This window comes from Hyaena hyaena, unplaced genomic scaffold (assembly GCF_003009895.1).
Source record: "Hyaena hyaena isolate Hyena2069 unplaced genomic scaffold, ASM300989v1 scaffold_163, whole genome shotgun sequence".
Lineage (NCBI taxonomy): Eukaryota > Metazoa > Chordata > Mammalia > Carnivora > Hyaenidae > Hyaena > Hyaena hyaena.
In genome coordinates this window covers 1,771,527-1,795,256 of record NW_024080794.1, presented here as the reverse complement: position 1 = coordinate 1,795,256, position 23,730 = coordinate 1,771,527, and the positions used below count along the sequence as shown (strand labels likewise).

Sequence of the window (23,730 nt, the reverse complement as noted above, 5' to 3'; positions counted from 1 at the left end):
CTTCAAGGGATCAAAGGTATGAAAATAAGAGTTAAAAACATGATAGCTAGATATATGAAAGAAATTTAGGAAAAAAGTAGAAATGAGAAATGGTCATTGAAATTAAGATCTTTATTGGGTTATGAAAGATTTTTAGAGAACTAGGAAATAGATCAAGGGAATTACACAGATAAAAGTGAGATAAAGAAGACATGAAAGATACTGAGACCTGACAAATAGAATCAAAAGGACGAAATCAAAAGGACCAATATAAAGTGAGATAAAGAAGACATGAAAGATACTAGACATGAAAAATAGAATCAAAACGACCAATAATCAAGACACAAACACATGTCTTGATTGATATCACCAAGGTAAGAACACAAAGTAGAGAGTGGAGAAGAAATGTTTAAATAGAAATTTGCTTAAAATGTTCCAGAACTGATGAAAAGCATGGATTTATGGATTAGGAAGCAAAAGTCATGAGCAGAATAAATAAAAATAAATCCGAGTCCAGGAACATCCTGGAAAATTTCTAGAACATCAAAACAGAGATAACCTATAAAGCCCTTAAAGGGTAAAGGCATGACCCTTACCAAGGAATAAAGATTAATCTGATTGCTGACTTCTCAGTAACAAGGATAGATGCCAGAAGGTAATGACACTATATTTCCAAAGTGCTATGATAAAATCACTGTGCATGTATGTGTATGTGTGTGTAGTCACATATCCAATTTGAGCACAATTAAGACATTAAATATTCACTTGTCAATAGATTCTTCGTGAAAAACTATGTGAGTACTGTAGAATGATGGAAATTGAATTAAAAGAAGCAAGGAACAAGAAATAATGGTGAACAAAGAAATGCTCCAAATAAGAACTAATATATTAAAAAAATAGTAGCAATGATAATGATTAAAGGGATGTTAACAAAATAGTCCTGAACTACTGGATACGAATAGCATATAAGATTAAATGGCTTAATGGAGAGTCAGTGAGTAATCTAATCCTGGTGGTGATGAGGAGTATAGAGCAACTGATTGACATCAAACTTTAAGTATTCATATTAAAATTTTTGGGATTAGAGTTAAAGGAAGAATTACAATAAATGTAAATGGTCTAAATTTGCTACTTAAGACAGATTGTCAGATTGGATTGAAAATAATCCAGCTATTAGGGGGGCATCTGGGTGGCTCAGTCCGACTCTTGATTTTGACTCAGGTCATGATCTCATGGTCCTGAGATGGAGTCCTGTGTTGGGCTCCACACTGGTTGCAGAGCCTGCTTAAGATTCTGTTTCTCTCACTGCCCTCCCCCCACTGTCTCTCATGCATGCTCTCTTTCACAAAATAATAGTAATAATAATAATACAGTTGGTCAGGGAGATAAGAACAAAAGTACTGTCACAAAAAAGTCAAAAGCTTCTAAAAGGATAGAAAAAAGACTTGTCAGACATGTATTAACTGCAAGAACACTGAAGAAACTTGTACTAATATTAGATTAATAGTCTTTACTGGCTAAAGAAGGGATTTGTATGATGATAAGACATTTAGTTTTCAAGAAGATATTCAAACTTTATGTATGTATAGTTTCAAAATATATAAGGTATAAATTGAAAATTTATAAGGAAAAAGAAACTCAAAAATTGGTGGGCCATTTTAACAGTTTTCCCAACAGTTATAAATTAATAGGTTAAAAGTTTGTGAGAATTTTGAAGATTTGAAATAAAACAAGTTTATAACAACCATAATTAACATGTCAAAGGAATAAATCATAATGGTTGGGGTTTTATACATCGCAGAACCACCCCCCTCGCTGTGATCTCTTGAAAGTCAGCCCTTAAGACAAGGGTTTGGGAGAAAAATAATACAAGAAAGAAAGAAAACAAAAATAAAAACAAACAAAGAATAAATCATAATGGCAATTCTAAAATATTTAGAAATGATAATTAAAATGATACATATTAAAACTTGTGGGATACAGCTTAAAATGGTTTTTAAATCTATATTAGCCAGGTGTCCAATTCAGGAAGTTATAAAAATACCAGATTATACAACGTATACAAGGAAGAAAACAATGAAGTACAGAAATCAACGACATGGAAAATACAGTGACATTTCACAAAAACTCAAAGCTGGCAGTTTGAAAAATATATTAAACAGGGAAATCCTTATTAAGTTGAATCAGAAAAAAAGAGATGGTATAAATATACAATTTTGGAGTGAAATAGGGAAGAAGAGACTTTAAAAAGCTCAAAAAACAGTTCTGTGAACAATATCTTATATTATTTGAATTTAGGTAAAAGAAATTCGTAAAAAATGTAATTTGCCAGGGAAAGTCTTAAATAACCTTTAACAAATAAAAGTCATATAATTGGTTTTAAAAGTTGTATTCATAAAATTAACAAAATCCCTTCCTTTCAAACAACAGTAGCAACAATAATAAAAGCAACAGTAGTGGAACACAAACCAACCACAAAAGAACTTAAACTAAACATTGGGAGATATCTCCTAATCATTTAAGTAGCATACAATTCTAATATCCAGCAAAATTTTCCAGATTATAGAAAAGGAAGAAATGCTCTACAATTCACTTTATGAGTGGAATATAATCTTCATAGAGAAACTAAACAAAATCAAGTAAGAAGAATCATAGGCTGGCTAATTTAATCTGAAGTTGTAGTCACATCACTTAGGTCCAATATAATATAATAGCATTTGGAGTGGTATAAGCTATTTATAATGAGTAAATTTGCCTTATTTTAGTAATATAAGAATGGATAAATGTTAGAAAATGTTAGCACTAGACTAAGATATTTGTGTAAATTAACAGATCAAGGAAAAAAATATCATTAGATCTAGAAAAAGATCATTTGATAAAATTCAGTATAATTTATGATAAAACCTTTTAGCAAAGTGATAAGGATATGGCCCACAAGAGACTCAACAATAGAGAACAAACTGAGGGTTGATGGAAAGAGGTAAGTGGGAGATGGGCTAGGTGGGTGTATTAAGTAGGTCACTTGTGATGAGCACTGGGTGTTGTATGTAAGTGATGAATCACTGAATTCTGTTTCTGAAACCAATATCACACTGTATGTTAACTAAAATATAAAAAATAAATTTTAAAAAGTGATAAGGATATGTATGATACTGTATACATGGTGACATGCTGAAGAATTTTCTTTGAGTTAGGAACACTTCTCAGGAAAAAGGCAACTGTGTCATTTCTAATCCGCATTAATTAAATGTCTTTTAGTTAGTGGAATAAAATGAGATAAATAAAAGATAAAAATATTAAAAAGAAATAAACTGAAATTATTTATAGATAATATGACTGCCTGTGTGGAAAACACAAAACAGTTTACAGATAACTTTCCAAAACAAGTAAGAAAACTCTGCAGGGTTGCTAGATATAAGATCAATATATTGGGGAGCCTGGGTGGCTCAGTCGGTTAAACATACGACTTCGGCTGAGGTCATGATCTTGCCATTCCTTCGTGGGTTTGAGTCCTGCGTCGGGCTTTGTGCTGACAGCTGGCTCAGAGCCTGGAGCCTGTTTCAGATTCTGTATCTCCCTCTCTCTCTGACCCTCTCCTGCTTACGCGCACGCGCTCTCTCTCTCTCTCTCTTCATCGTGCTCTCTCTCTCTCTCACTTTCTCTTATTATAAGAGAAGTAAATAAAACATTAAGAAAAATATCAACATATTAAAAGCTGTTGGTATAATTTTATAAATTTGTAGCTTTAACAAAGACTTGAGCTGTTTAGAAATTTCACAAAAATGTGGATGATTATGCTGAAAATCATTGTAGTTGACTAAAAAGTATAAAAGAAGACTTGGATATTCTGCATGATTCGTTATGGTTACGGGATGGGAAACTCAGTATCATAATGATGCCAGTTTTATGCATACTAATAGATAATCCAGTCAAAATACAAAGTTTGAATGTGTGTTGTTTATGTGTGTGTAGGGGTAATTTGACAAACTGATTCTAAAATTCACATTGAAGAGCAAATGGCACATAATAGCTAACCAATTTTGAAGAATAGAATAGAGCGGGGGGGACTTATTCTACCACTCGTATTAAGACCCTGTTTCTGTCTCCCTTTGACTATCAGGCAGTAATAGACAAAGGGACATATGGAAGTAATGGAGAGTTCTACCACCTAGTATTAAGACACTGTTTCTCTATCCCTTTGACTAAAATGAGGCAGTAATAGACAAAGGGACATATGGAAGTAATGGAGAGTTTACTATAAGTTCTAGTTACATAGAAACTTGAAAGTGTGGGTATTATAGGTCACTGGAGGGAATAATGTACTGTTTATTTAATGGTTGGTTTTAGGACAATTGAATATCCATATGGGAAATACATAAAAGTAACAGGATAATGACACAATTTTGAAAACCAAATCTTTAAATTTCTATTTAAAAATATAAAGCAACATCTTAACCTCCTTGCAGAAGAAAATTCCTTAAGAAAGATACAGTGAGCACAAGCTAAATAGGAAAATATTGATTTGGTTACATTAAGTTTACAAACTTTTCTATGCTCTAAGATACCATAAACATTGTGAAAAGACAAGTATAGACTAAGATATGTTATACATAACAGTTGAAAAAGTTTTAGTGTGTAGAGTTTTAGAGAAATTATACAAATAAATAAGGACAAATAGCCCATTTGAAGAATGGCAGAGATAGAATTTACAGAAAATTTCTTATATACACAAGGAAGCATGTACAAGATGTACAGTTTAGTCTGTTAATAGAATGAGTAAATAAGCTGTAGTGTATTATATAGTAAACAGCATTTAGAAATGAAAGAAGTAATTCACTAGAACCATAAATACAGGTAAGTCTAAAAATATGCTGAATATGAGTTTTAGGATGTGTACAGTGTACCTGTTTTCTGTAAGATGTTTAAGCTGGACTAGCAGTTCTCTTTGGATCTTTGGTCTTGATTATTTCTGTCATTGCCAGAGTATCTTAGAAACCTGTTTTCTTAAGATATCTCTTCTTATACCTGTTTTCTTTTCATATTTTACTGTTTGTTTGCTGCATCCTTGGCCTTACCTGTGGTCTGAGATGTGCTTGAGTAAATTTGCTGTCCTGTAGATGCCCCAAACTCTTTTGTCTTTCCCTACGTATGGGGCCCCCATTGCTGTTCACATTACAACCCAGCTCATTTTCTTATGATGTGTTTGTTCTTCTGGACCTGAGGTAAAATGCCCCGTATTTGTACTCGGCTGAACTGATTTGACTTCAGGACTAGATGTAGAATGAGTGTCTTCTCTTCTGTTGTTGACCTTTTCTATGTGTAAACCTCATGCTGTGAATGAGATAGGAAGAGAATGTAATTTTCCTTTCTTGGAAGGGTCTTATGATCTAGTAGACTAGCTAGTCTTAAAAGAAAAAAAAATGGCTTTGCCTGCTTTTTTATTCAAATTGAGTCTTAGATAATTTTCTCATTCATTTTACTCAGGACTAGCTTTTTGAATACAGGTAATGTTTTGTTTTTCATAATTAGAGATATATAATACAGATTTTTTTTATGTTTTTCAGAATTTAAACAAGCAAGCCTATGATTTGGCAAAGGCTTTACTGAAGAGGACAGCTCAAGCTATTGAACCATATATTACCAATGTAAGTCTTTCTTGTAATTGGTTGTCAGAAGGATTAGCCAGAATCTTAAAGATAGCTAAAAGCAAAATTTTGGCAAGTAATACTATGTAATTTTAAATTTCATGTTGTTTTAATCATTAAATAATATAGTTTCTTTTTCCTTATTTAAAATTATTCTTGGTCACTATTTTATGGACAGTTAGCTCCCATCTTGTTTGTTCATTCATTTACTTCTTTCAAGTTGCCTGGAACTAGAACATCTTTTATTTTGGTTAGCAAGATAATACTGTTGTTTCTAATGTTACAAGTAGAGCTAAATGTTAGTTAGATAAAACATATGGAATTTCTCATTATTCAGGGAAATTAGAGCTTTTTGAGGATTAAATTGATTTATACGAGAAGTAGATAGGAACTAATATCAAGACCTTAAAGTTGAAAGCACGTATTAATGGCAGCAGTTTGGTAACAGTTGCTTATCTTGTTGTCCCTGGGGTAGATTTCAAATACATCTACCTTTTCTGAAAAAGAGGAGGAATTGAGATGAAATGAGCCCTTTTAGTATCATCCCAAATCTGCTCGACCATATTGTAGCTATTTTCAGAAGAAATGTATATTAGCTAATAGATTGTTGTAAGTTTTATTTTCTCTCCTTAATTCTCTTGAGTTGAACAACTCTAGATACAATCTATGTGAATGGTGCTTCCTGGAACAAATCTAGAACACAGTGTTAATGTTGGCCTCTGGAATTGTGTAGCAGTTCTCTCAGCTTACTTTCCATTTTCACTCACCTGCAAATATGTAAATGATATAAATCAGTCTTCTTGAAAAAAGTGAGAAAGTCATTTATAATCACTTACGTATTTAATTTTCCTGAAGTTTATTGAAGGAGCATAGTTTCCATAGTATATAAAAATTTAAGTCCATAAAATACATGATGAAAATGTGCTTCAAATAGTAATAAGCTTTATAAAACCGTATTTTGGTAAATCTCAGTTTTTGCTTCTGGCTTATAGCCTTAAATAACTCTAAGCACATGATGATTTGGAAAATGTATTTGATTTGTAAGGAAATTGTTTTGGAGGGTGAATTATCACAATCTGGACAGATTGTGTAATCTATCTTAATAGCTCAAATTGGCAGAGAATTCCAAATTATGATTTCTGCAGGTTTGTCAGTTTTGGGTGTTGACTGGAGTAAATTGGTTGGATTGGGTTGAGGTTTTTTTCATTATTGATCTAGTGGCATTTGAAGTGTTTAGACCCAGACTTAAACATTCTATAATTAATTAGCCTTCCCTTTTCCTTTGATTCAAGTGCATCTGAATGACTATCTCCATGGCCCATTAGATATACTAGGTGAGCTCCTCCTGGTGGTCATTTGTTTAAATTGATATTGCTAAGCCAGATGTTTTTTAGGGGAATGCTTAAGGTTTTTTGGTGCTTTTTTTCTGGTTCATTATACTGTTGTCTCAACATATGTATATGTTCAAAAATGTTTATAATTAGAGCTAAAATAAAAAGGACCACAAATACTTTAGTAATCTCAGGTAAATCAAGGTAAAAACATTTCCCTTCACTAATACCTTATATTAATTTTCTGTTCTTAGTAGTTCTTGTTTACAGAAGTACAACTAGCCTCTCCGTCATTTCTTGTATCTTTATTAGAAGCTGGGGGAGCAGAGGCACAAGATTAGTAGAATGGTCTGAACAGACTTTCAGTTGTATGTTTATTCCCAATACTTTGTTCATTGTTTTATCTCGTTTTCTTGTTCCTTACTTTATTTGAGGGTTAGCTAAGAAGTCATTAAGAGTTGATTTTCCCCCCTTTACTCTCTTAATATATACATTCTATTTTTCTACCTCAAACCTATACAATTACATGTAAAATACTTTCTAGTGAACTTAATTGTTTTGTAGTAGGATGAAATGAGTTACTGTATTAAAATAATTGTCAGCCTTTTTGGACTTGTACATGTAGTAGCCATTATTCATTTATCTTTCTAGTGGAGAATTAGTGAGCAAAAAGAAAGGTAGGATACTGAGGTAATAATAACAACTCCATTTCTATCTCTCTTTATTAATGTTATTTTTGCTATTGTGGATGTCATATAGACATATTCAAGTTCTTTATAGATAGTGATTCTTAAATATATAGAATTTAAAACACTGTGGTGGTATAGATTATTATTTAAAAATAAAATTTGTCACTTGACAACTCAGAACTAAAAAGTATAAGTAATTTTTAAAAAGGCAAAACAGTCTCAGAGAAAAGTACAGTGTACCGTGTACACTGTGTAGTGACCATTCAAAAAATTTTCTACATGGATCACTTCTTGGCAATTTTATTTTTCATTAGAATGTTTTAATTACAAGTTTCAAGTTGCTTAATTTTGCTAGCCTTGGTTTTTGCATCTGTAAGGTGGAGTTAATAAAATACTTGGAGTGATTGTAGAGAATGTGTTGGTTAATGTGAAAGCACTTTTGTCAGTAAAATTGACTATTAAACCTAAGGCAGAATTTCTTGCTGACCTTTAACTTACCCATATACCTTTCATTAGGAGGCAGTTGTTATAAATGTGCAGTGGGAAAATCAGTTACCCATTTGTAAATAAAAGACTGATGTATTTTGGAAGGAAATATTTTAATCAAATCTCTATCTGCCTCTTCCACTAAATTATAAGCCCTTATGGATGGAGAACATGGATTGTTTTACTTATATTTATATTATAGTACCTGCTGCATGTTATTCATTTGCTGAATATGTATTGAGCACCTACTCTGTCAGGCACTATGGCAGGCTCTTCCTATACAGTAGAGAAGACTGACTTGGTCCTTGCCTTTATGGGGATTATAAATGTTAAAATAATTGTTATTGATGAAATTTGTAAGAAGTTAACCCAGAGAATGATTTTTTTTTTTTAATTTCCAAATGAGTTTTTTCCAGACTGATGAAGAACAAGACAATTACATCACGTGATAAGATGGCCAGATTGGAAAGGATTATTGTGTTTTGGTTAAGCAAAAGTTAGATTTACTGGTTTTAAACAGGAGAAAATTTGTGAATGGAAACAGCCATTTTATTTTCAGCCTGAATGAGAGTTTAACCTCTGAGGTCATGAAGTTCTTTTCCCACAATATTGATAAACAAGGACAACAAACAAGTTACTTTAAAAACGAGTAAAGAAAGCATAGTAAAATAGAATTTGTGCTTTTCTCCCCATCATGGGTACTTAGTTTGTACAGGTTCACAGACATAATAAACTTCATTTAAGAATAACCTGAACAGTGTAGGAAAAGAAGAACCTGAGTTAGGGGCACTTGGGTGACTCAGTTGGTTAAGCATTCGAGTCTTGATTTTGGCTCAGGTCATTATCTGACCATCATGAGTTGGAGCCCCATGTTGGGCTCTGCTCCTCCCCGGCTCATGCACATGCTTTCTTTCTCTCTCCTCAATAACCTGAGTTAAAATAAGCAGAAAAGACCTAGAAATGTGAAATTTTCAACTTTGTACTTTCCATTTAGAAAACCTATTTAAGCCAGATTGTGTTGACTGGAACTGAAAGAAGAGATCAGGGCTTATGTGTTGCAAAAAATCCTTAAACCACTTTTTTAAGGAGACAGAATATTCCGTTGAGAATATGTGGTATATTCTTTGGGTTATTTTTTTACAAATTTGGAAGACTTTAAGTAGAAAGGAACTGGACCATTATGCTATGTATCCTTACCAGTTTTGGCAGTCATATGGTAAATGATCTGAATGTGGAAACTAATTATAGCTGGTTCCTTATAGAAATAAAATTATTCAAATTTGGATTTTCCTTGTGTGTGCTTTTAATTGGATTTTAATTACTGCTATAAACCTTGTACATATGCATACACATTTCATCAGATTATAAAAGAAGACGGAAAGGATTAGTATGAGGTTATTTTGCTAAGAGCTTTCCCTCAAGGTCAGGAACAAGACAGGAATGTCCTCTTGCCACTGTTATTCAACATAGTATTGGGAGTCTTAGTAGTCAGACAACACAAAGGATAAAAGGCATCCAGATTGGCAAAGAGGAAGTCAAACTTTCACTTTCACAGATGCCATGATACGCTGTATGGAAAATAAAAAAAACCTGCTAGAACTGATCCATTAATTCAGCAGAGTTGCTGGATATAAAATCAATACACAGAAGTTGGTTACATTCCTGTACATCAATAATGAAGCAACAGAAAGAGAAATCAAGGAATCGATCCCATTTACAGTTGCACCAAAACCCATAAAATACCTAGGAATAAACCTAACTAAAGAGATAAAAAATGTATACACTGAAAACTATAGAAAGCTTTTAAAAGAAATTGAAGAAGACACACACACACACACACACACACACACACACACACACACGGAAAAATATTCTTTGTTCCTGGATTGGAAGAACAAATATTGTTAAAATGTCAGTACTACCCAAAGCAATCTATATATCCAGTGCAATTCCTATCAAAATAACACCAGCATTCTTCACAGAACTAGAACGAAACATCCTAAAATTTGTATGGAACCAGAAAAGACCCTGAATAGCCAAAGCAATCCTGATAAAGAAAAGCAAAGCTGGAGGCATCACAATGCCAGACTTCAAGATGTGTTACAAATCTGTAATCATTAAGACAGTATAGTACTGGCACAGAAACAGACAATCAGTGGAACAGAATAGGGAGCCCAGAAATGGACCCACAAACATGCTTTGACAAAGCAGGAAAGAATACCTTATGGAATAAAGACAGTCTCTTCGGCAAATGGTGCTGGGAAAAGTGGACAGTGACATGTGGGAAAATGAACCTGGACCACTTTCTTACAGCCAACACAAAAATGAAATGGATGAAAGACCTAAACGTAAGACAGGAAGCCATCAAAATCCTAGAGGAGAAAGCAGGCAAACAAAAGCAAAAATGAACTCTTGGTACCTCATCAAAATAAAAAGCTTCTGGACAGTGAAGGAAACAGTCAGCAAAACTAAAAGACAACTAATGGAATGGGAGAAGACATTTGCAAATGACATATCAGATAAAAGGGTTAGTATCCAGATTCTATAAAGAATGTACCACTCAACACCCAAAAAACAATCCAGTGAAAAAATGGACAAAAGACATGAATAGACACTTCTCCAGAGAAGACATCCAGATGGCGAACAGACACATGAAAAAATACTCAACGTCACTCATCATGAGGGAAATACAAATCAAAACCACAATGAGATACCACCTCACACCCGTCAGAACGGCTAACATTAACAACCCAGGCAATACCAGATGTTGGTGAGGATGCGGAGAAAGAGGATCTCTTTTGCACTGCCGGTGGGCATGCCGGTGGGCATGCGAACTAGTGCAGCCACTCTGGAAAACAGTATGGAGGTTCCTCAAAAAATTAAAAATAGAACTACCTTACAGCCCAACAATTGCACTACTAGGTATTTATCAAAGGGATACAGGTGTGCTGTTTCCAAGGGGTACATGCACCCCAGTGTTTATAGCAGCACTATCAGCAATAGCCGAAGAAAGGAAAGAGCCCAAATGTTCATTGACAGATGAATGGATACAGAAGATGTGGCATATATATATACATATATATACACACACACATACATACACGCACATGGAATATTCAGCAATAAAAAAAAAATGAAATCTTGCCATTTGCAACTACGTGAATGGAACCAGAGGGTGTTATGCTAAGCAAAACTACTATCACATGACTTCACTCAATGAAGACTTTAAGATACAAAACAGATAAACCTAAGGGAAGGGAAGCAAAAATAATATAAAAGCAGGGAGGGGGACAAAACATGAGACTCTTAAAAATAGAGAACAGAAGATTGTTGGAGGGAATGTAGGAGAGGCGATGGGCTAAATGGGTAAGGGGCATTAAGACACTTGTTGGTATGAGCACTGGGTGTTACATATATAGGAGATGAATCACTGGAATGTACTCCTGAAATCATTGTTGCACTATATGCTAACTAACTTGGATGTAAATTAAAATATAATAAAATACAAAAAATGAGGTTGTTTTGGGGCACATGGGTGGCTCAGTTGGTTAAGCACCCGAGTTTGGCTCAGGTCATGATCTCACGGTTCATGTGTTCAAGCCCTATGTCAGGCTTTGTGCTGACAGCTCAGAGCCTAGAGCCTACTTCGAATTCTGTGTTTCTCTCTCTCCGCCCCTCTTGTGCTTGCGCTCTGTGTGTGTCTCTCTCTCTCAAAAATTAATCAAAAGAAAAAAGAAAGCTTGTTCTGTATTATAAATAAAATGACTTATTTTAAAAGTGGAATCGACTCCTATGAAGATACAAGGCTTTTTTTTTCAATGCTGTCTTCCATACATGCTAAGGTGAACAAGATGTGATCTCTTTGACTTTAAGAAATTTAGTAGGGAAATTAAGACATGTACACAATTATAACTGTATTACAGGATAAAGTATAGTAAGTTTTGTAATGAAAAATAAAGTACATATGGTAGGTAGAGTGTTGATTGATAAGCTAATTGCTAAATTAGTACAAGTTATCTTTTGTTGTGTACAAGGTGAATTTCATGTACAAGGTGAACTAGCCTGTAGTTGTTTCCTACCTACTGTTAGAAAATGTTTTGATAAACCTGGTTTGATTTTGTATAAAATAATAATTTAACTGAATAATGAAGATTTTAGAAAATTCATTTTGTCTATGCCGTTTCTATTAATGATAAAATTTTTTTCTCAAAAGTTTTTTAATCAGGTTCTGATGCTTGGGAAAACATCTATCAGCGATTTGTCAGAGCATGTCTTTGACTTAATTTTGGAGCTCTATAATATTGATAGTCATTTGCTGCTCTCAGTTTTACCCCAGCTTGAATTTAAATTAAAGGTAACTATTCTGAAAGGGATATGGTCTGTCAGCCAGATTTGCAAAGAGCATTATTTGTGGCTTTTTAAATCTTAGGATGTGTTAGCTGGATATTACAGATACGGTAGTGTATTACTGTTATTTATTACATGTTTGTTACCTTACCTATTTATCTCCAGTGCCCAGCCTAGCAAATAGTGGCTACTTAATGACCTAACAGGATAGTATTTTTCTTTAGATATTTTCCAAATAAATTCTAGATTGTGACTCACTTTTGAGATCATAGCTATGTATTAAGCTTGTTTTCAAGGCACAGTTTATAGTGGTTCCCAAGATCCCTTGATTAGGCAATAAAAAATAGTTTAGAGTCTATTATCCACATGTTGTGAAATATTTTCATTTTGGGCATATTATATTATGCTTATGTTGAAAGCTCCATTACTTTTCTCATAGTTCTCTGGAATCTTTTGGCGGCATGTTGACCTCACCTTGACATTAAATTATGCCATCAATTTGAGTTCCATTTGTAGATTTGACGAATAGTCTTTGCTCTTTCAAATTATTATAGGAAGATTAAATAAAGCTGGTTATAATTAATAATCTTTGATGAAACCTGATGTACCACCCAGAAAAGTTCTTAAATGATTTCTGTGTTATAGTTCTTGTTTCTAAAAATTTTTGTCTCTTTGAAAACAGTAAAATAAACAGTTCATATTGGTAGTGTGAATACCCCACAAAACCAGCAAATGATTATTCTTGGTTTATTCCAGGGTGTATTTTTGGTATATTTCTCAAGTGACCCACTTGATTCAGTGGCCTCTTTGCTTCATTTCTCCCCCCATGTAGTTAGCAATTTCGGTGAGGCAGAATGCAGTCAAATAAGGGATTATAATCCTTGCTTTCAGCAAATTTAACATCTAGAAGAGGGAAAAAAATGCAGATTTAATAAGAAGTCAGATATTATAAGTATCCTAAAAGATACAAACAGCATGCAGTTGAAACAAAGGAAACAACTGCAGAAGCATCTAGAAGTGGGAAGATGCTGGGCGAATTTGTGGAATACAAAGGACTATAATTGGATAGTAGCATAAAGTAAGTTTAAATCATCCCTGGCTGTACATTAGAATCTTTACCTGTGGAGCCTTAACAGATATCCAGGCATTAAATCAGACCAGTTGATCAGAATTGTTGGTAGTAAAATCCAGGCAATTTGTTGTTTTACTTTAGAGTTCTAGAGGTCATTTTAATGTGCCCCCAGGGTTGAAAAGCACTTATTTAGAGGAATAGTGAGAAAAAATAGAGATGAGTTAGGTCATTATTGTAGGAGCTCTTAATGCTAGGCTGTGGCGTTGGTTTAAAATTAAAAAAAAAAAAAAAAAAGTGTACAATGTCATCTGTAGCACCTTGAATATCAAACAGATAGTTTTTCAAGGTTCTGCATAGGTTTGATGTGAGTTAGTTTTTACATTTGATTGTAAATGGAAATAAGCCTCAATTGTAAGAGGGGCCTCTAATATTTAATCAAACTTTGGGATGTATTTTCATGTAAGGAGTATTGCTTTAATGAGATGATGAGATCATTTAAGAGAACATTTAATTTTTTGAAGAGTTTATTGAGCATTTTCATGTATAAAGTTTTCATGTGGAGCTCATGAAAATTTTTGTGGAATTGGGAGATGAGGAAAATCATGGGAAAATTGTCATAAATATATCTACCTGAGAGTTTTAAAGCTGTTTGTGTTTTCTTTTAGAGCAATGATAATGAGGAACGCCTACAAGTTGTTAAACTACTGGCAAAAATGTTTGGCGCAAAGGATTCAGAATTGGCTTCTCAAAACAAACCACTCTGGCAGTGTTACTTGGGCAGGTATATGACTTTGGTGTCCTGTTTAAAAGTAATTTATGTTTATATCTACTTACATTATTTTTAAAACACCCATATTTAATATTTTTGTGAAATATTAAAAATGAAAGATTTTATATTTTGAATTATTTTTTTATATATGTTGAAATTTTTGAATGTTGGTCATGATTGGCCATATTTACAGTTGCCCTTTTTCTTTTCATCTTATTTTGCCCTTAGTAATTTTTGAAAGCTGATAACATTAATTTTGTAATTTTTTTTTTTTTTAAAGATAATACAGTTATAAAGCTATCTCAAGGGGTACCTGGGTGGCTTGTTGGATAAGCGTCCGACTTCAGCTCAGATAATGATCTCACAGTTTGTGGATTCGAGCCCCACATCAGGCTCTGTGCTAACAGCTCAGAGCCTGGAGCCTGCTTCGATTCTGTCTCCCTCTCTCTGACCCTCCCCACTCCTCTCAAAAATAAATAAACATTAAAAATTTTTAAAAAGCTATCGCAAAAGGTATTATAATCATGAAATTAAAATGTGTTGTTATTATGTAGCAGTACTCTTTCCAACTGAAAATAAATCATGAGACATTCGTAAAGACAAGGATATCCACAGAATGAATAAATAAATGATATGCATGTTTTTCCTCCTAACCTCCTTTGTACATTTCTCATTTAAAGAAAATGATAACCTGGGTTCCATGTATGCTTTTAATTTCCACAAACCTGAAAAATTGGTTGCAAAATTTTGAGTGTGTTTGTAGATTTCTCTTTAATATGAGAAGAGTTCATTTCATTACATTTCTAAAAGTATCCCTGACCTTGAGTATGTTAAAACCACTTCTGAAGTGCCCTGACTGAAACCTACTTTGGCCCTGAAGTTAAAGGAGAACCCTCCTCCCCCAAATTTTTCTCATAACAAATAATGCAATTAAGTCATAAATAGGATTTTAAAAGTCTTGGTGTTTTTTTTTTTTTTGTATTCAAATATTTGCATGTTATAACCATTTTTCTTTCCCTCTTAATATTAGAACTGTCAATGATTATGGGAAATTTAATCTCTTGTGGTCTTTTCTAATTTGTTAAGTGAGGTAGAAGGTTTTATAAATTCTTGTTAAGTGCTCAGTTCATAATGTGATTTCCTGTCTCTTACATAGGTCAATAGTATTTGACAAGGTGCATTAAATAAATAAATTTTAGCCCATTGTCATTTTTGAGTTTGATTTCTACACTTTTTTCCCTTAAATAACAATGGAGAGCTTTTGGGCAGTAGAGCAAAATATTCTATGCATTTTTAAACTTATATCAGTCAACTTAAAGTCCATTTCACTTAATGTGGTAAAACAAAAATATAGTTTTTACTTATAGACATTTAATATGTCTTTAAATCAGGACTTGGGTTACCCAGAACTTGTGAGTTTTTAGAAGGGGAAAAAATAATCTCAATTAAAATTTATGTTACACTGTAATTTTTTCTTTTACTTTTAATGACCTAAAACTGAAACTCACTGATTATTACTAAGTTTAAGGACCTAGAGTATTTTTTTAAAAGAGTTCTTATATTTATTTATAATGGTTAAATGGTACATGTTTAGTTGAAAAATGATAAAGTGCATAAGGATGGAGTACTTAGATTCAAAACATTCTGGAAACATTACACAGGATCATAGGCTAGATGTTAAAACTTTATTGAGTGTACTTCATTGAGCATTTTTTTCTGATTATAAGCTTTTATGAATAATGTGCTAATTTGAAGACCTCTTTTTTCTCCTTTAAAATACTAAATTTGTTTCTTCTCATATTGGATGATACAAAATTTGGAAACCTTTTGATAATACAGAATTAAGACAAATGAAAATACTGAATAGAAAAGTCTTGCTTTGCTTTGATCTTGTTGCTACTTAACAAGATTTTTTAAAAAACATCACTGTTTATGCATTGGATGCATATGGGCTTTCACCATCAATAGTTTAGAAATATTTAGACATCATTTGCTTTATGATGGAGGAACAGGATGCCATCTATGAACTAGTCTTGCTAAAACAGTGAATCTGGATATTATTGGTGTCTAGACCTAACTATAAGTTTATAAGATTTAGGGGAGAGGGGAGCCTGTTAATTGAAATCAGAATAATATAACAGCAAAATCTAAACTGTGGAAAAACACTACACAACACAATCAAAAACAGTTACTTCACCAAATAAATTACAAGTTAAAAAGATGGAGGAGAAATACAAGATTAAAAGATACTTAAATGATATATCAATAACTGAGTTTTAATATTTTAGAGATGTATAGTAAGATATTTACTTCTTCATATAAAAATTGGCTTTAGTATTAGTGGAAATGTGATGGTTAACCAGAGAGGAGTAATTTGGACTCAGTTTTTAGTCATGTAAAATGATAATGGGGTTTAGTGTAAGATGTGCCATGCTTTTTGTGAATGCTGTACATTTAAGAAGGAATACTTAGAAGATAATTTTTCTTTTCAAACACAGTTTGAGATTTATATAATGTATCTGTGAACCGTGTACATGCATATGCTTATATAAACAGACCTATTAGAAAGTATAATATTTATAGAAAAACATCTTTTTTTAAAAAAAATGTTTTATTTATTTTTGAGAGAGAGAGAGACAGCATGAGCAGGGGAGAGTCAGAGAGAGAGGGAGACACAGAATCTGAAGACAGGCTCCAGACTCTGAGCTAGCTGTCGGCAGAGATCCCGATGCGGGGCTCAAACCCACGAACTGTGAGATCACGATCTGAGTTGAAGTCGGATGCTTAACCGACTGAGCCACCCAGGTGCCCCCAGGAAAAATATTGTCATTTTAAGTTTTGTGCTTGAGCCAAATGTGTATTGTTTATACATGTTCCTTGAAAGTACATCGTTCAGGAGATTGTGCTAGTTTAATATAGACTTTCCACAGCATTCATAAATATATAGCATATCAAAACTTTGTTGAAATAGTTTGACTTCCACTTTGAATTATTCTACAAAGATTGTTTTTGCTTTTAGTTAGACAAATAAATATAAATTGATTATAGATTAAACAGTATCTGTTTCACTTATTTTAAAGATCATTCTGTCCCTTTATGTTTTTTCAGGTTTAATGACATCCACGTACCAATCCGCCTGGAATGTGTGAAATTTGCTAGCCATTGTCTCATGAACCATCCTGATTTAGCAAAGGACTTAACAGGTACTATATACCCACCGTAGCCAATATTTCTAGATGCTTATTGGTGAAAAAAACCAGTTTTATATATATGGGGAAAATATCCCCCTTTTTGGTTATTGTGATAAATAAAGACTTTATTTATGGAAGTTACTCTCTGAAGCTAGAATTTTGACTCCTTGTGCCTACTTAGTCTAGAAGCATGTATAAAAAGTCAATGTTAACAGAGACAATATTAGTTTTTTAGTTTAAGAACAATTTTAAAGATGTTCTAGGCATTTGGATTTGAACAGGTCTTGACTTTGATGTTCTTTAACATTTTGAGAACTTAGTTGGGAGTCATTAATTTGTAAGCTTATTTAACTATGCTAAATGGAGATAACTTTTCTGAAATCTGTATAATTATAAGGTATTTAGAACTTTGCATTTTTGTAGTAATAAGAATATCATATATGTGACTGTTAACTCTTTTATAAAATTTTTTTACAGTTTATTTTGTGGGGGGAAGGGCAGAGAGAGAGGGAGACAGAATCCCATGCAGGCCTTGTACTGTCAGTACAGAGCCCCAGTGCGGGGCTCAAACTCACGAACTGAGAGATCATGTCCTGAGCTGAGGTCCAATGCTTATTAACTGACTAAGCCACGCAAGTGCCCCAATTTTCTTTAAATTAAGAAATAGTTTAGAAAATACAGATGACTACAGTAGCCACTATGTCTTCTTTAGAAATGTTAGCATTTTGCTGTATTTGCTCAAGAGATTAAAAAAAGAAGAGAAATGTTGATGTAGAAATGCTTGTCATAAACTGTGTTCTTCCTGTTGGCAGAGGGTTGCCCACTCCCCTAAATTTGGTCTGCATCCTGTTTGTTTTTCTATGTCACATGTGTATTTGTCCATAAGTTATATACAGTATTGTTATATGTGTTTTAAAAATCTTATTGAATTTGTTGGAGTTGAATTCATTTTATATTTTTTATTTTCCATGCTTGTTTTTGTATTATTTTTCTCTTTCCCTCTTTTCTGCTTAATTGATTAATTTTCTTTATTCTCATTTTTCCTTTTCCCCTGTGGGCTTGGAAGTTAACATTCTCTTTTGTGCTTTGACTGCATAATTGATTAATGAAGTCTAAAGTTAGTCAGAACTCTAGCTTCTTTCTGAGAAAGAAACCTTGAAAATTAACTCTGCACATTCTCTTCCTATCTTTCACATTATTAATAGTTATTTTCTCTTTTTAAAACTTTACTAACTTGTAGTACATTTTTAAATGATTTTGTAATGGTCTTTGCTTATGCTTGATTCTTAAATCTTACGGCTTCCTTCTGAGTTTCTTTTGTTAAAGAAAATGATAAAGTATATTAGTTCATAATATTTTTAACAATAATGTGTCATAGTCGTGCTTTCAAGTTTTGCTGAATTTCTCCCAGTCAGATTTAAACAGCAAATATTTCTAACCTTCATCCTTTTGGGGAGAGATGCCCTGCCTGGAATCCTCTCTTGACCCACTCATATCTGAATTTAGACTGCTTGCTCTTTGAGCTTCTGTTTTGTAGCATTGATCTTTAGATGATCTTTTCTTCCTCCCTCTTGTGTCTTCTCCCACTCTTTCATCCTCTTTTCCTTCCCTTCCCTTTCCCTTTCCCTTTCCCTTTCCCTTTCCCTTTCCCTTTCCCTTTCCCTTTCCCTTTCCCTTTTCCTTTTCCTTTTCCTTTTCCTTTCCCTTTCCCTTTCCCTTTCCCTTCCCCACCCCCGTGTGTGTGTGTGTGTGTGTGTGTGTGTGTGTGTGTGTTTCTCCTTTCTATTACTCCTCTTTTTACCTTGACATTTCTTTTACTGTAGCGTTTTACTTGTGTTACTGATGCAAGATTCTTTGAGAAAACTAATGATAGTATTTGGGGGAATTTTTTTCCTACAGAATGTTTGTTTTAGCTAATTTGTTTTTCCCACCTTTTATTTGCTTTTGTTTGTATTATCTGTGTTTAGAGGCTTTCCTCAAATGCATGGCAGTGTGTGGCTGTCTGCTCGTAATTAAGAGTGTGGGACTAAATAAAGAGCTATTTAGAAAGCCTTGAATGTATAGATAGAATTGTTGATTTTGAACGTAACTAGGGTGATCAGGTTGGGTTGTTTGTTGGAAAATCTCCAGTTTAAATACTTCCTCTTCAACTGGTCTGATTTCCCACTGAAGAGTATCCTATCAGAAGTTCAGAAGTCTAGTTGTTAGTGTCTTCAGGACTCCTGTAATATTACTTTATTGTTTCCTATTATTGAGTGCTATTTTGTTGTATAAATATGCAATAATTTATTTTTTTGTTTGATGGACTATTTTCGATTTGGGGCTATTAATACTGAAATTACTGTATTCTTACAAGTGTTTCTTTGGATTTATGTTTTCATATCTCTTTGTAACTACTTAAGAGTAAAGTTATTGGTCATAGGGTAAATATGTGTTTAATTTTATAAGAAATGACTAACTTTTCCGTATTAGCTCCCCTGTTTTTCACTCGCACTAATAAATGCTTAAGAGTTCCATTTCTTAAATGTTTTTGTCAACATTTTGTGTCATCAGGCTTTTTCAGTATAGTCCTTCTCATCGGGCTTGCTGTTTGTTGTGGTTTGAACTTGCATTCTACTGATGACAAATGAGATTGAGCATCGTTTTTATGAGCATATGGATATTTTCTTTTATGAGGTGTCTATTTAAATTTTAAATCCATCTTTTTAAAATTGGCTTGTTTTTCTTGTGGATTTGTAGTAGTTCTGTAGATATTCTAGACTTTTAAAGTAAAAAACTTAAGTATTTTTCCCATAGTCAGAATTTTTTATTCCTATTACCAGTTTACTATAAAAGGATACAGGAACAGTCAAATGAAAGAGATGCATAAGGCAAGGTGTGGAGAGAGTGGTTGGTTGCCCTCTCTGGTCTTATTCTCTCAGTACCTTCCAGTGTTCACCAAACTGGAAACTCTCTGAACCCCATTATTTAGGGTTTTGTTTTGTTTTATTTTGCTTTTTATTCTCCAGGTAGCTAGCATGCAGTGTAGACCTGGCTTGAGCAGTAGATCCCCGTGATTCACCATTTACACATAGCACCCAGTGGTCATCCCAACAAGTGCCCTCCTCAATGCCCATCACCCACTTTCCACACCCCCACAACTCCCCATCCCCATCAACCATCAGTTTGTTCTCTGTACTTAAGAGTCTCTTATAGTTTGCCTCCCTCTTTGTTTTATATTATTTTTGCTTCCCTTCCCTTCCCTTATATTCATCTGTTTTGCATCTTAAATTCCACAAGAGTGAAATCATTTGATACTTGTCTTCCTCTTACTGACTTATTTTGCTTAGCATAATACACTCTAGCTGTTTTCAGAATTTTCTTTTTATGTTTGTGTTTTGCCAGTTTCACTACAATATGTGAAGTGTTGAGCTGTTTTTGTTGATTTTGAAAGGAGTTCTCTTTGCTTCTTAGACTTGGATGCCTGTTTCCTTCCTCAGATTAGGGAAGTTCTCAGCTATAATTTGTTCAAATAAACTGTCTGCCCCTTTCTCTTCTTCTAGAACTCCTATGACACAAAGATTATTTTGTTTCACTGAATCACTTAGGTCTGTAATTCTTCTTCTGTGGTCTAGTAATTTCCTTTCCCTCATTTCTCAACTTCGTCGTTTTTCATAATTTTATCTTCTGTTTCACCTACTCTCTCCTCTGCTTCTTCTGACCTCACTGTCACTGTATCTAGTTTGTTTCACATCTCATTTGTAGCATTTCTGAATTCATTGTGACAATTCTTAGGTCCTTGATCTCCGTAGCAGTAGATTCTCTGCTGTCTTTTATGCCTTTTTTTTCCAAGCCCAGCTATTAGTCTTATGACTCTAATTCTAATTTTTTTTAGATATATTGTTTATGTGTGTTTTGAGCAATTCTCTTGCTGGCTGTCATTTCTTCCTGTATTTTCTTTTGAGGAGAATTCTTCTGTTTTGTCATTTGGGCTAGGTTTCTGTCTTTTATGTGTTTTAGTAGCTTGTTGTGGGGCGCCTGGGTGGCTCAGTCAGTTAAGCGTCTGACTTTGGCTCACGTCAGGATCTTGTGGTTCATGGGTTCTAACCCTGCATCAGGTTCTGTGCGGGCAACTCAGAGCCTGGAGCCTGTTTCAGATTCTGTGTCTCCCTCTCTCTCTCTCTGCCCCTCCCCCACTCATGCCCTGTCTCTCTCTTTCTCAAAAATAAACAAACTATAAAAAATTTTAAAAAATAGCTTGTTATGTGTCCTGCATCTGTGAGTACTGCTTTATTAAAAAGGGGTCGTACATTGTCCAAGGCCTGGTACTTCAGAAAGTGTTTTTGGAGTGTGTTGTGTGCTCTCTGTTGTGTATTTGGCTGCTCTGTCTCACTGGTCAGTCCTCTACAAAGCTTCTCCTTGCTTCTAGTGGTAGATTGTTTGGACCTTCCACCAGATGTGGTTTGATTTGTTCATTGAAGTAACCCTGGAAAAAAGGAAAGGCTGGGAAACAAAACCACAGGACAGTTGTCTGTTGGTGCCTGGGGCCGGTGGCTGTGCTATTCTGGCGGTGAGGCCAGCTGGCTCACTCCGTGTCCTGCTCCAATAGATTAGCAGTTGCCAGGCATGGAGGGGCAGGCTTTTGGTGTAAGTGGGTCCCACCTCCACTTGGAGCCGCTGTCCTTTTCCCTGAAGTCCCACCATGTTGGTGATGGGGAGAAAAATGGCGATACCTCTTCCCTGTACTGGGTGTCTCAAACCACACTGTTCAGGCAGAGTAGTGCCGCTGGTTGGCTTGCCCTGCGCAGCCTACAGTCTCCTGTGCCTCCCTGGTGTTGGGCTGGGATTCAGAACTTGTTGTCTTAAGGGGCCTGCACCTTGCAGATTCTGTCCTGGTGTAGGCCACTCAGCCCTGCCAGTAAAGGGCTCTTGCAGAGTCTTTTGTCCTTGGGGAGGCACTAAACCAGAGTGCCTGCCTCTGGGAAGAGGACTGTTCTTTCCCAGGGTGGCTCTCAGATCTCTACGGTGCCCCAGGGCCAGCTCCTTGCCTGCCAGGCACATTTACAAGGCTGGCTCTAGTCTGGAGAAAGTTGTTCACTTTTGTAAACTCTAATCTTCAGCTCCTCAAGCTGTTGGCAGAGTAGAAACTGGCACTCTCCATATTTCTTGTTCCCCAGTCCATGGTCTGGAGGTGCTTTTCTCTTGTCCTAGCACAATACTGTAATTCCACAGCTTTTCTGTCTCTCTTTCCCTTTTGTTTCTCCACTGAAGGGATTCCTTCCCTTCTGTGCCTGCGCTGTATTATCTCCCCCAATTTGTATACATGCACTTCTGTCCCTCCAAGCTGTCTCCCTCCACCTGTGAAGATCTTTTGTTACTCAGCAGACTGATTTCCTGGGTGTTCCAAGTGTTCTGACCTCAGTATAGCTGTGTTTGAGGGACAAGGGAAATCCAGGCCCCCCTACTTCTCTGCTATCTTAATTCTTCCTCAGAATTTTAAAAAAACGTTTATTTCTTTAAAATTTATGGTAGAGCACATGAGCAGGTTTACGGCAGAGAGAGAGGGAGATAGGATATGAAATGGTGTCTCAGCGGACAGCAGAGAGCTCAATGGGGTGCTTGAACTTAACAAATTTTGAGACCATGACCGAGCTTAAGTCAATTGCTTAACCAACTGACCCATTCAGATGCCACATCCTATAGTCAGAATTTTAATGCAAAATTTACTGTTAGCTAAATAATAGATAGATAGATGTTTTCATCTTATGTAGCTATCTATGCTATATTTTATATGTGAATAATTTCACCAATAACCTTTTTAGTCTTCACCATTGTTTGACAATTTGTAAGTTTACCGAAAGATAGTATGTAGTTTCTTTCATTTTTAATTTTTTTGTAGTTTCATTTTTTAATGAAACATTTGTTATTATGTTGTGTGATTTCCTTGTTTTCAGCCTCTGGGAAAGCTTTAATTATTTTTTTCTTTAATTCCCATCACCTGTTTCTCCTCCCCTCACTCACCTCTCTTCTGGTAACCATCACTTCTCTATAGTTGAGTCTGTTTCTTGGTTTGTCTCTCTTTTTTCCCCCTTTGCTCATTTGTTTTGTTTCTTAAATTCCACATATAAGTGAGATCATATCATACTTGTCTTTCTATGACTGACTTCACTTGTCATTCTTCCTTAAGGCTGAATAATATTCCATTGTGTGTATATATGTATACGTGTGTGTGTATGTGTGTG

The 23,730-nt window shown here is 34.5% G+C and overlaps 1 protein-coding gene across 6 annotated transcripts in view; it reads left to right on the top strand.

Annotated features, from left to right (window-relative positions):
- PDS5B (PDS5 cohesin associated factor B) overlaps positions 1-23,730 on the top strand; it is a 199,787-nt gene that overhangs the window by 75,947 nt on the left and 100,110 nt on the right. For all 6 annotated transcript variants that reach the window (XM_039239836.1, XM_039239835.1, XM_039239837.1 and 3 more), the window contains exons 7-10: positions 5,544-5,624; positions 12,344-12,484; positions 14,215-14,330; positions 17,427-17,521. In XM_039239836.1, coding sequence (XP_039095767.1) covers positions 5,544-5,624; positions 12,344-12,484; positions 14,215-14,330; positions 17,427-17,521 — 433 coding nt within the window. The remainder of the gene's footprint in view (positions 1-5,543; positions 5,625-12,343; positions 12,485-14,214; positions 14,331-17,426; positions 17,522-23,730) is intronic.